Below are 14,195 nucleotides of genomic sequence, written 5' to 3'. Positions count from 1 at the left end.
GAAACAATTTTCATTTGTAGTTTAAAACAACAACAACAAAAAAAGTTGGGTTGTTTTGAAACAAAACAAGTTACAACCAAAAGTTCAGTCAAATTGACCCAAGTTAGTGGGTTGGTCCAATTTTTGACCAATATTGGGTTATTTTTTACCCAACTTTCTGGGTTGTTTTTTATTTATACACTAAAACTGGTGAGTCAAAAATAACCCAATATGGGTAAAAAAATTCAACCAGCCTGCTAACTTGGATCAATTTGACTGAACTTTTGGTTGTAACTTGTTTTGTTTCAAAACAACCCAGCTTTTGTTGTTGTTGTTTTAAAATACAAATGAAAATTGTTTCGTACAAAACAACCCAGAAAGTTGGATCAAATTGACTCAAGTAGCGGGTCTATACACTAAAACTGGTGAGTCAAAAATAACCCAATATGGGTAAAAAAATTCAACCAGCCTGCCAACTTTTCGGGTTGTTTCGTACGAAACATTTTTTATTTGTATTTTTTTTTAAACAAAAACAAAACTTGGGTTGTTTTGAATCAAAACAAGTTACAACCCGGAAAATTGGGTCAAATTGACCAAAGTAGCGGGTCGGTCGAATTTTTGACCAATATTTGGTTATTTTTTACCCAACTTTCTGGGTTGTTTTTTATTTATACACTCTAAAACTGGTGGGTCAAAATATGTTTTGTACGAAACATTTTTTATTAGTATTTTTAAAAACAAAAAACCGAACTTGGGTTGTTTTGAATCAAAACAAGTTACAACCCGGAAAATTGGGTCAAATTGACCCAAGTAGCGGGTCGGTCCAATTTTTGTCCAATTTTGGATTCTTTTTGACCAAACAGTTTTATGGGTGGAAATACGACAACAAATTGCATTGAACCCTCTGAATCAAGGCAGAAATCAGTTCATGGAATGCATTATTATTATTATTATCATCTTTGCTATGTAATGTCCCCTGATTACTGAATTCATAATTTCCACTAAGATGTTGGTGGCACGTGTATTAATTACTTGGCAGCCTGGGTCTGTCTTTGAGCTCTCGTATCTCCAACATGCGCTGGCTGTGCTCACGGTGCAGGATGTGCGGCGCGGCGATGTCGTCCAAGGCGTAGTGCTGCAGGGGCGGCGGCGTCGGGTGCAGCTGGGCGTTGAGCGGCAGCGGGTGCGCGGGGCTGTGGCGGGGAGCCGGGCTGATGGTGCAAATGCGCTTGGCGGCCGGCTCCATGGCTACGGGCGGCCGTTCGTGGAAGCCGTTCTCCTTGACCCTGAAAGTCGTTAGCGGGATTGGTCAGATGAGCCTCCGCCAGATGGCGGGGGTCTTAAATTAAATTGGGTCATTGGAGCTCACCTGCTTGGGCTGGGCCTCTTGACGGCGACGTCGGAGGGCTCCATGAGGAGCTCGGAGGAGTCTGGAGAGGAGGCCATGGTGGTGCTCAGGAGGAGGTGCTCGTGCTGGGACAGGTACTGGGCCGGGGTCTGCTTGGCCGCGCGTGCACAGTGGAGGAGCTCCCGCTGTAGCAGGGGAAGGTTCGCCTGGAGATTAAGAGAGGAGGAAACCTGCTTGAAATGCATAGTGGGCACATACAATGTGGCTAACTATTTTCGATGCTTATTGCTAACTCACATCTTCTCATACGCTATAGGCTTATAGATAGATTATTTATTGTACGGAAGGCGATTAGGGCCAGTGAAGAGAGAAAAAACAAAGTTTGGCAGGATTCTTACTTTATTCTCAGAATTCTGACTTTAAACTAAGAATTCTGAGAATAAAGTCAGAATTCTGACTTTAAAGTGACAATAATAAAGTAAGTCAAATTCTGACTTTATTCTCATAATTCTTACTTTAAAGTCAGAATTCTGACTTTATTCTCAGAATTCTGACTTTAAAGTGACAATAATAAAGTAAGTCAAATTCTGACTTTATTCTCATAATTCTTACTTTAAAGTCAGAATTCTGACTTTATTCTCATAATTCTGACTTTAAAGTCAGAATTCTGACTTTATTCTCATAATTCTGACTTTAAAGTGACAATAATAGTAGCACTAATAAAGTAAGTCATAATTTTGACTTTATTATCAGAATTCTGAGTTTAAAGTAAGAATTCTGAGAATAAAGTCAGAATTCTAACTTCTGACTTTAAAGTGAGAATTCTGAAAATAAAGTGAGAATCCTGCCAAACTTTTTTTTCTCTCTTCACTGACCCGAATCCTCTTCTGCATTATTGCTACGTGTATTTTTATTAAATTTTTTTGCCTATCCTTGCTGCCTATTTGGTGGTGCATTCCAACTGGAGCAAGACACTTCCATTATTGGGTAAGCACACCATTTGAGTGCTGAGTCACAGCACAGACACGCACATTGACACACAATCTTGGAAACATTTGAAAATAAACCCTTACAACCCCCGATAACTATTTTTTTTCTATTCAGAACTTCTCTGTCTCCATCCTGTCCTCAACATTTCTCTTTTTTTCTCCCTTTTTCTTGGTCGACCTTAATTAGGAGCAGACGCTGGTGTGCTTGCAATTACACCACTTCCTCTCTCTGGTGAGTAAATAAAACCCAAGAGTTGCTTTTTTTTTTCTCATTTTACAAAGCATTTTCAAACTAGCAAGATGGAGTTTTTCTCAAGCAATGCTTTCAGTTCTTCAAAAGTATTGGGACACTAGTGTGCCGTGAGAGATAATCATGTTTGCCACGAAAATTTTGTTTAGTAGAAATGTATTGCTGTGATTTATAGTGAAGAGCAAAACAATGCATATTCTTTCACTAGTTGGCAGAATGTAGACTTAACCTTAGCATAATTGCGGTTCACCATTGAAAAATTCACCTACTGGTGTTTGTTGAAAGGACATATGATGCCACAAGATGGCGCCAAAGATCCATCTAATAGGAAAGTAGTAAATCTGTGTATGTCGTATCTTTAATGAGGCTAATGTTTTAAGATGAGTTTCATATCGTTGGCATCAGGCCGAAACCTCCAAAATAACCTACCGCTTTTTAAGAGACCCCAAACATGGCATGTTTGTTCAACCATTAACATTGCATCGTAAAAGAGAGCTAGCCATTTTCAACACTTTTGATTGGTTGATAATTTGTAAAAAAAAAAAAATTAAAAATAAATAAATCCACGTGTTTACTAAATGGTGACTATGAGGTTTTAGCCCAAAAGCCTGGTTATGATATTGGATTGTTTTGGAATGATAGTTTGTAACATTTTCACAGTTTGAACAATTAAACTCAACAATTATAAAACAATTAAAAGGGGCATAATTTACTTGAATTTCCCCCCCGCTGTTTACAGATGGTTGCCAGACGATTCTTAGACTAAAAATCAAAACATACGAGACACATATTGCCAACACATTTTTATGTGTTAGTCTAAACCTAAACCCAAGTTATTAAAATAAAAAAAATCTATAATTAAAAATACATTTGTTTTATTTATGTTTTACTTATATTTTCTTTTTCCTTTAATCACCGTGTGCTATGATGCATTTTACTTTATTATGTAACTATACACAGTTTGATTTATTTGTATTTTATTTTTTGTTTTATTTTGCTGTCTGTTGCCAGATCGGCACTGCAAATAAGAATCTATTCTCAATGAAGTAAATACATAATATATATGTCTATGAAAACTCCAAAGATGTTTGTGAACAGCCCATGACCCAACACCCCCCACAGCTATGACTAGTCCATGTATTCTAATGGTCCGGATACCTTTACTGTATCCACATTTTGTGCTATTTGTCTTTATATAAAATGACCATATGTGCCTTGGTACTGTATTAAAGACACAAAAACAGGAGTAAAGTGTTTTGTTTTTGTTATTTCACATGGAATAAAAGTGCAAAACTCCATTTGAGTCCATCTCAAAGTTGGCCTTTCAAGGTCTTGCTTGTTTTTGTGGATTGGGAACAGAAAAAGGGGTCTTCCCCAAACTGTTCCCACAAAGTTGAAAGCACCGAAAGAAAAAAGGGGTGGCCTGGCCCTAACACCCGGGCCCCTAACCAGTGGACATTTGAGAAGCAGCGCTCTCTCTCTCTCTTTTTTTTTGGCGGGGCGGATGCAAGATCGGCGGCGCCTCGGCAGCTGAGCGCTCTTCACGGGACAGCGGCACTCACAGACCATAAAAAAAAAAAAGAGGCTGGGTAGAAGGCAAGACTTTATAGACGTGTTTCACACTTCCGACTTTCTATTTCCCCCTCCCTGTCCCACCGAAAGCCTCCTTTCTCTTTCTCCTAAGAGACTGAAGTCACGAGCCCCCCCCCCTTTTTTGTCATAAATTAGCAAAAGCAACAGAGCTTTCTCATCTCAGGACAGACGGATGGAGGTGAGTGAGAGGTAAACGCGTGGAGGAAAGAGCCGCTGCGGGAAAAGATTTATGGGGCTCCTTTTGGGACCGAGAGGGGTGCTCCTAAAAAGAAAAGTATACACTCCAAGAGACGTCTCCCGGTTACAAAAAGGGGTTCTCGTGGGGGCATTCAACACAAAACGTCATCTGTTGCACATCAGGCTAGCACGCAAATCATGATGGTTAAACCATTTTCAGGAAACGTTTGCTCACTTGAACGCGTCACGGGCTCGAGTGCATTCGCCTCACTGCTGCCATGAATTGAAAAGGCAGCAGATAAGAATAATGGTGGACAGTGGACACACTTCATTAGGTACGACTAACATAAAAAGACGGTTTGAAGCAGTGTACAATTGAACGACAGATTTTTAATGGTTCGTTCTATAGTATTAATAATTTAATTCAATATTAATGTTATTTCAGTATTTAATATTTAATCCATCCATTTTCTGAACTGCTTATCCCTGACAAGGGACAACTGTCTTCGGGTAGTCAATATTTAATGTTTATATAATTATTATTTTTTAATCTTTAATTAATTTAATTCTATCATGTAGCTAAATAGGGCACCCACCATTTTCATAAAAATATTAAAAAAATACAAAAAGAAGAATGATTTCTTCAATTGTGATTAGGGACCTCATAGAGATTACTGCTCGAGCCCTTATAATAATAATAATAATAATAATAATCATGTTTCATTTTATTGAATATTTGATCTTTCATAATGTTCTTTTCTATTAAGTAGCAAATACGAATAAGAACATAGTAAAACATTTTCTTAGTTTAAAAATAATACCTGTAGTAATATTTTTTTTAATTATTGCTACAAATATGTATTACTGTGCAGCATTACTAATTCAAATTTTTATTTGAAAATCATAAGATAATATATAATCTAAATGGGGTATCCAAAATGTTATTTGAATATAGCTAACTACAAACAATAAAAATAACAACAATAATATTATTATTAGTACTACTTCTGTACTACTAAAAATAATTATCATTCTCTCCATTATAAAAATAGTGTATTATTTTACTGAATATGTATTTATTTATATGACTTTTGTTTTTAATCGTGTTGCTATTCTTATTTAAACTTTATTTAGCCAAAAAGAAACTCCTTGAAAAAAAAAAAGGTTTACAAGAGTGTCCTGGTCGTGGCAAAACAGAATAACTCTAAAATATGTCATCAGACTGTGCAGGTGCAGGTTCCTAATGTTGTGGCCTGTAAGGCACAGAGAAGGCCGAGTTGAACTTTGAGTGCCGGGCTTGTGTTTCAAATGAAACCAAAGCATAAAATAGTCTTGTTAAAAATAAGAAGTAGACCAAGCAAAAGCAAACCCATATTTTGCGGGCGAGAAGGTCGAACGTGAATGTTTACCTTGAGAAATGGAATAACAAACGGCCTCAAGGGGAAGTTGGTGGCCTCCTGAAGCCGTGAGTGAAACTCCTCGATGGTCACTGTTGAATTCTACGAGCCGGGAAAAAAAAACAGTCAATATACATTCAAAAGAGATGTCGATATCACTTTTTTTTTTTTGCCTACCACCAGAGCCAGCACTAAACTGCGAACATTGTCGCCGATTTCCGGCGAGATGTCGTTGCCGAACTGCTGCAGGGTGGTGAGGAAGCGCTTGAGCTTGCTGAGCTGCCGGGCGCCGCACGTGGCCGGCAACTGCTGGTTGGCCAGCGACGATGAGGACGATGACGAAGGCCCGTTGCTGTAGCGCTGCGGCGGCGACGGCACCGCGTTGAGTGTCGGCGGCGAATGGTGGTTCCCGTTGGTCACTGCGGGGAAGACGACAGAAGCGTGTGAGAGAAGCAAAGGATTCTGGGAGGAATGAAGATAAGATCATCTGTTGCTTATGTTTTGCGGGCTCGCCCTGTGAACGTCAAAAACGCGCGTACATGCTGTGGTGGAGAAGGAGGCCAGGCGGGGGCCACTGGGGTTGATGGAGGGCAGGGGGGCCATGATGATGGCGGCGCTGCTGCTGCTGCTGCTGCTGGGAGCTGATCTGGAATGAGTCTTAGCATCCACAGGAGAACCGGGCATGGCAGGGCTCTTCTTCTCTCCACTGTCTGCAAGAGAGCAGGACACCTTTTAGTGGAGGCGCCAATTTCTATGCAAAGTTGGTATCCACCGATTTGCTAAAAATAAATTATAAACAAAATATATCAGGAGGCCTACAGATGGCACTCCTATTATGTTGCACTAATTGTAAGTAGTTGAGTTAATAATGCCATATAAAAAATGTTGATTGGGATTTTTTTTCACATTTCTGACACGTTTGGGTGTGCCCCGGGTCAAATTGACCCACGAACATTATACTGGTGAAGGAGAAACAAACATAACAGGAGTTTTGAAGTTGATTGCTTTTTAAGGAACAGAAATAAAATGAATGAGTCAATTTGACCCGGGTGTGTTTGATTAATCAGAAAAGTGTCAGAAACTTGTTTATTGGGGTTTTGTAAAGTAAAAAAAAAAAATTCATGCAAAACATTGACTGGGATTTTGTAAAGTTTCTGACACTTCTGGGTAATTAAACACATCCGGGGTCAAATTGACTTACTAACATTATCGCTGTTGAGGAGAAAGGTTTAAAGTTGAGATATCGCCTCATTGTTTTTTTAGGAATAGCAATAAAGTTAGTGGGTCAATTTGACCCAGGTGTGTTACCCAGAAATGTCAGAAACTTGTTTATTGATTCATTGTAATGTAAAAAAAAAAAGAAAAAAAGGAAAATTGGGATTTTGTAAAATTTGTCATTTCTGGGTAATCAAATACACGCAGACCAAATTGACCCACTAACCTTATTGCTAGATTCAAACCATTTTATATACTGTTATTTTATATAGTATTTGATATTTTATTTTTGACACTTGCCCGGGTCATATTGACCCAGGTAAACGATTGGTGTTCCTAATAAAAATATGCTGGATTTTTTTTGGGGGGGGGGACACATTTGGGTAATTTAACATATATGTTGGGGTCTAAATGGAAATAAATTTAACTGAGGGTTTAAAAATTAAGCTCTCGACAATGTCCATTCAGATATTTTTGGGTTTCTGAGACTTTTGGTTAAATAAACATACGTCCCGTGTCAAGCTGACCGACAAACATTATTGCTGTCCTGCACCGTAACAGGTTTGTGTGTATTTGGGATTTTTATACTTTTAGGTAAGAAACCACGCCCGGCTCAAAATGACCCAATAGCAGGATATACTGTCTCTGAGAGAGTAACAGTAACAGGAGAGTTAATTAGAGATAAAACAACATTTACTGTACTAAGATTTGTTTTGGTTTGTTTCTGACACATTTAAGTAACTAAAACCCTTAGAATTCAATTGATAAAATTAGATTCAATTAAAAGTTAACCTGGGAACATTTTGCCATCCCTGCCAAACAAATGTAATAGGAGGGTTAAAAGACAACAAAAAGCTTCAGTTCTCGTCATATGCCCGGGCATTAACCACCCCCCCACAGACCCCCCCACCCCCCATCAAAGAACCAGATGTCTAAAGTTTAGCCCCTCACTCTCGACCATTCAGATCACTAACAGAAGAAATGTTAAAGAATGCTATTGTGCCCTCGAAGAATGCCCCTTCATTGAGTGTTGCGGCCAAGACGGGGGCAAGGGGGGCAGTGGCGGTGGGCCGCGAGAAAGAAAAGAGAGAAAGGGGGCCGGGACTATTTCACGCTTTACTAACAAGATCGTGAAAGCTTTTGAATGTTAAACGCAACTTTTCAATATGCCATCGCCGCTGAATGAGACCACCAGATAAGGGGGCACGGGCCTTGTTTGGGTACCGGGGGTGTCATTTATGCGGCATAAGGAGATGCCTTTGTTTCCCGCAGCTCCGTGGAGGCGGCGCAAACCCCTTTTAACCCCCTCCTCAACCACCAGCATCTCCATTTGGAGTGGATCAGACTTTTCTAAGTGCTTCAAGAAAGGACGATTAATAGACACGCAAGGCCCGGCGGGGTCGAAGTTCAGCCTGGGAGAAGGCCTTTTAAATACGCTTTCATGCTCTTTCCGAGTGGCCTCGCCTTCAATGGCGCCTTTTATGTCTCTTTCACGGCCAATGAACTCTGCGCGGCCTTGTGCAACAGGTTCCCAAGTTTATAAAGATTTAAGATGCGAATGGGCCACGCATAACATTGGAGGCAGAGTTGAATAGTTAATATACTTGAAATTAATATTTGTCACAAAAATAACCAATAAAACTGATTTTAGGATTATTTGTATTTTTTTTCTGTATACAGACGCTCCCCTACTTACGAACATTCGAGTTGCGAACAACGGTACATACGAACATTTCTGCGCGTACAGTATGTCGAAAAATGTTCGGAAAGAGATGCTGTAAGTTAGATTTTGTATTGCGCGTAGTGCTTCTTTCCGCCGCTAATACCGACGATTGGCGCTGTGAGAGCTCATTGGAGGCTGAGCAACGTGGCGAGGAGGAGGAAGAAAACGCCGGTCCCCATGAAGCAGGAAATAACTTTTGAAGCCGATTCCAGCGACGACGAAGAATCTCTCATGATATAAAATCCTCCTCTTCCTCCATCATCTCCTTAAGCATCGAGTGCATCTTCCAAAAGTAAGTTAAACTTCATTTTATTTATCTTATTACGTACATGTACATACTGTGTGTGTCTCTCGCTCTCTCTCTCTAACATACGTAGTACAGTACAGTACTGTACGTATTCTCTCCATTTTATTAATTTTTTTTTCAGTACAAACCAATGCAGGTTACTTGTACAAGCCTTAAACATACTTATATAGGCTTTAAACATAAATTATAATACAAAATATAGCACTGAAGCAACTTACGAACAAATTCACCTTTCGAACGATCGTCCGGAACGTAACTCGTTCGTAAGGTGGGGAGCGTCTGTATAATAATCACAACAGTCCTCTTGTAATTTCTGTATTATACTTAGTTTTGCTAATACTGTTCCTAGAATATGTATTTAAGTAATAAATGTATTAGTTAAAGTGGAAGTTAACCTTAAACCTTTCTTGACAATAATATGTTATATGTGACCTCACTAGTCTCAACATGACATTCTGATGAATATTACATTTGTGGAATATGAGTTATGAAGCGAAATCCAGCCGTTTTGATTCATCTCAGGGGGCGGCCATTTTGCCACTTGCTGTCTGTCGGGCTCAGCCAATCGCAGCTCAGCTTCAGAAAACAGGTGAGCTGTGATTGGTCGTTGCCTGAGACCTGAGCAACATTGATGTCATCTTCAGTCGACAGCAAGTGGCAAAATGGCCGCCCCCCTGAGATTTTGCTGCTTTTCCACTAACACAATATCAACCAGAATACCATATTTAGACTAGTGGGGCTGCATAGAACATATTATTGTCCCCCAAAAAATAATTGGGGGTTGACAATTTATTTATACAGTATGAGTCACAAAAGTTAGGGCAACATATCACTATGAATACAATACCCTGCAAAACATGCATGACATTGAAAGCATCTATTGAATATGATGCTATAATCAAATATGGATACACAAGCTTGTGATATTCATATTTCTGCCACTCCCCCCCTCCCCCGCATGCTGCCCATCTGTCGCGCGCATGCAAACATCTTTGACTGTTCATCCTGCTTCTTCTACGACTACACACTGTGGCTTGGCTGCCATCGCTCCACCTGTTCACCAACAAGGGGTGCAGGAAGGAGGACACACACACACATATATATATATATATATATATATATATATATATATACTGTATATATATATATATATAGTATATGCAGTGCCAGTGCACAGCAGGATGCAGCCTTCATGCGCACACAGAGACACACTTGCGTATGGTCAGGAAATTAGACTGACATCTCAATAACACAATCAATGGAGCATATGGCCTTCATGTCAACACTGAGAACACACACTTCTTAAAGCGGGGTGCACACATTCTGATAAATCAGGACAAATTTGAGTGTTTTCCAATCAAAGTCAGCTAAGGATTCTGAGTGGTTAGCCTGTAATGTGGGGTTATGTTTTTTCCAATTCATTTATCTGTCATTTGTTAACTGACTAAAATCTGTATTCCACTGAGCGATGAAGGTTTGTGAATGTTTGCAAAGTTACCGATGTTGATTTATTGTCAGGATTCGCAAACAATGGTCGAAAAACAGTTTTTATTGTCACAAAGAAATTTTGAACATGTTCAAAACTTCCTTACGACAACAAAAACTATTTGCGACCATTAAAACTGTTAGTGAAAGTTTGTTACCTTGAATAAATCCTAATGAAAAAACATTCGCTACTTTCTCACAAACCTTCTGATTTTATTGTTAAAATTGTTACTTTACATCTCTTACATACACAATTAGTGGTAAATGGTAATAGTAATTAATAAAATTAACAATTCTCTATAACAGTTGAGTATTTATTTTATTAAATATTGATTGATTGCAATTGAATTAATTAGGAATCAAATCATTTTAAGCTGAGCTATTATGTTAGTATTAAATATTTACATTTATAGCAATCGCCATTAATTTTAAAATATTGTAATTAAATCTGCCCGTTTTAATAACTAAATGTGGCCCGTGGTTGATCAACTGTTATTAAATTAATATTAAATAATAGAACCTCAAAATTTGAATTATTTTCTTAATAAAATAATCACATATATATAGAGAGAGAGATTTTTTTTTAACAGTTGTTTATTTTTTTTTTTACATATTTACAATTTTTTAAAAACAAGTCCAAACTACGTTTTTTGTATTAAGCGAAACACAGATTTTAACGTCATTGTCTGCCAGCCAAGCCAAGCTTCTTCTATTTCTTCTTCTACTAATACTTCATTGTGCTGCCTCCCACAGGTGAACCTTGGTACTACAACATACAAGGTTTCACATCTGGTGTTGTGTGCTGGCCATGCGTAGTTCACAGCATCCTATACAAGCAGCAAGAACAAACTTGGCAAATTTTTTCCTCGTCCTGCATTTTGAAGATTGGTTAAGACAACAGGGGACCTCAGGTGTTCGCCGGTTAGATGAGCCTGCACGCTTACGTGACTTCATCTGGCCGGCGGAGCACCTGAGAACAGTAGGATGCAACAGCCATGTTCAGATTATTTCGATAGATTTTGTCTTCTTTCTATTCATTTCTAACACAAAAGGCCAAGCAAAAGTCGGCAGCTGCCTTCTAACAGCGCTTGTATGAGGTAACGTAGTTTCCTAACGATCGTAACCACGGCAACCTAAAGGGAACGAGCATCTGTCCCCTGGTTGCTAGCCAGGTGCCACTTGTTTATTCAGCTTCAGGTGACGCAAGTACGCATTAAAACATGTAATTGCCTCGGCGGCTGATGATTGCGAACAAGGCGGAAAAAACAGACCCGTAGCCGCCGAGCCGCCGAGCGACTGCCCCATTTCAATGTTAATTGAGGAGAACGCCAGGAGTCGGGATAAACGTCACAGATTGAGACATGTAAACAAATGTGCAGGGGTTTATCACGCTTATGTTTTCACTCCAGAATTGACTTTATCTCTTGACCGCCTTTGGAGAGGAGGTGAGAAGAGATGCAAGGCAGGCCCCCAGTCATTTATCAGTGACACAACATGGGAACACTTGGGAGGACTCGCATACACGGAGTTTAATCGAACATTTGTCTTTAAAACATATTTTATACACTTTGGGTAAAATAATTCCACCATCTGCTAAATTGGCTACTTTTTAGATTTGAAATAAAATGAGAAGTAGATCTTGTATTTGATCTACCTTCTAATAAAATAAGCATCTTGTGAACAAGTCTTGAGGATTAGCTCTCGTGCTTAAACAGTTAAAGCAATGAATATTATTTGTCCACTGTTTTTGTGATATCCATCGACAAATTATAATCGAATCGCATATTCTTTATACTGTGAGAAAAGTGACTAATGTTACTGCAGTTTATGTGTGTATACGCCACTAATAGCCGATAAACGCCCGTGCAAGCCGTTGAAGCAACAGGGCGGCCATTTTGCTCCTCCCATTTCGCAAGCAGACTACTGTATAAACTATATGGTATACATTCAGATTAGACATATACAGTTTGTAGGCAGTTAGTAAAGGGCAGGTTAGGGGGTTTTGTGGCGGGGTGGTCACTATTTATTAACAAGTAAAAAAATAAAAAATAAAAATAAAATGTGGACGGTATGTGCTGCTTTGAAGACCCCCTTTTTCTTTTATCACTCAGTTCCTCAGACCCCATTATTAGATTTGGCAGAGCCATCTTTTGTTGAATTACAGTTATAATTCTTTAATTAAAAAAATATACAAGTTTCCTCCTGTAAACATCATTGAGCATATAATTTATACATGTATTTATGGCGGCCTCACAGCTATCGCCTATCCAGTATATTCAGCATCGTGTGTGTGTGTATACGCATGTATGTAGTACACTGCCCCCTGGTGGCCACGGCGCAACCACCAGAATGAGCCACACAATAGAGGCATGAAATCATGATGCTTTAACTGTTTTATTCTAAATTCTTTTTAATGTGATCATGTTTTTAGAGTGAAATACTGTACTGTTATTCTTAAAAAATTTTGTTGCCGTTTTAAAGGGGGCTAAAACGGATTAATGTAATTTCCATTCATTCCAATGCGAAAAGAGTCTTTAGTTAAAAGCATGGTAACATAGAACAAATTACACTCGCAGGTCACTGTAATTTACTCAAAAGTCACAAAGGCGACACGTGTCTCCATTTTCGAAAGGCGACACCACACACATCCAAAATAAGCCTTTCAAAACAGCGAGCTCATCCGACAAGTCGAGTGGCGGCGAAGGTTACGACGACGCTTGTGTTGACAACACGTGTGTGTGTGTGCGTGTTTGTGTGGAGGTCAAGAGGGAGCACACGACAGAGGAACAGATGTGCGCCGCATTGTGGCGCTTGTGCATGGACGGACGGGGACCAGGTGCGGCCTTTGTCTTCTTGGCATTTAAGTCCACTCGCTCGCATTCAGTCGTCCTCGTGCCTCACGACACCCTCCGACTACAACCAACCCCTCCCACCCTTCTATGTGCTCACAATCGAGGGGGATGGGGTTGGGGGGTGGTTATAGGAGCACCCCCACCACTTTATGTCTCCCTTCACAGGTGACTGTTGGGGAGGTCCCAGCTGGCCATTCTCGGTACATTAGATCCATATTGTGCAGCCCATCAGTTCATCTGGGCCATGATGAGGCTTGTTGATTCCACTTAGACCACTTTGGCAGTTTTTACCAAATCTCCTCATGATAAAAACTTTACGTCAGGGCTGGGCCAACAAGTTCTCAACTTAGCAAGAGTCCTATTGTAAATATAGATAAAAACAATTTTATCCATCTGCTTTAAGAATTGAACGTGACAAACCCAAAGTCTGTCTGGCGTCGCCAGCAAGTCACTCACATGATATGTTTGGCACAGATTTCACACCTTCCTAATGCAACCCAATGATTTTTTTCTTTAATCTAAGCTTGGAACTAGCAGTTGCTGGGAATCTGCATACAGCATTTAGTGGACGGGGAGGGGCTTGCCACGGTAAGGTCAATAAAAAAAAAAGTGTAGCTAATCCATGTGATAGGAATCAGTATCGGCCAATTTCACTCATGGATGGTCGGTATCAGAATTGGCAGCATGAAACCCTGATCAGAACTCCCCTATTTAAAACAGGGATGTGATTTGACCAAAGTGAAATTATCTGAAAATTTAGCCAGCTAGGTCTGGTGGGGGGACAAGGGACAAGTACTTTCAATGCACTCACATGACAAAGAAATAGACAAAACAACAGCATAAATTTTCAATGTATATTGAACTATCCCATAGTCAGCCA

General features: G+C 39.6%; 1 protein-coding gene across 2 annotated transcripts in view; it reads right to left on the bottom strand.

The window, feature by feature from the left end:
• cbfa2t2 (CBFA2/RUNX1 partner transcriptional co-repressor 2) overlaps positions 1-14,195 on the bottom strand; it is a 64,572-nt gene that overhangs the window by 7,279 nt on the left and 43,098 nt on the right. For both annotated transcript variants that reach the window (XM_077573582.1, XM_077573581.1), the window contains 5 exons: positions 6,273-6,443; positions 5,911-6,152; positions 5,746-5,835; positions 1,349-1,533; positions 1,012-1,265 (listed from right to left, as the gene is read on the bottom strand). In XM_077573582.1, the coding sequence (XP_077429708.1) occupies positions 1,012-1,265; positions 1,349-1,533; positions 5,746-5,835; positions 5,911-6,152; positions 6,273-6,417 (916 nt within the window). In that variant the 5' untranslated portion in view covers positions 6,418-6,443. The remainder of the gene's footprint in view (positions 1-1,011; positions 1,266-1,348; positions 1,534-5,745; positions 5,836-5,910; positions 6,153-6,272; positions 6,444-14,195) is intronic.

The sequence above is a fragment of the Vanacampus margaritifer genome, chromosome 8 (assembly GCF_051991255.1).
Source record: "Vanacampus margaritifer isolate UIUO_Vmar chromosome 8, RoL_Vmar_1.0, whole genome shotgun sequence".
NCBI classification, from domain to species: domain Eukaryota; kingdom Metazoa; phylum Chordata; class Actinopteri; order Syngnathiformes; family Syngnathidae; genus Vanacampus; species Vanacampus margaritifer.
The sequence above is the reverse complement of the archived record's forward strand: the minus strand, read 5'-3'. Positions and strand labels throughout refer to the sequence as shown.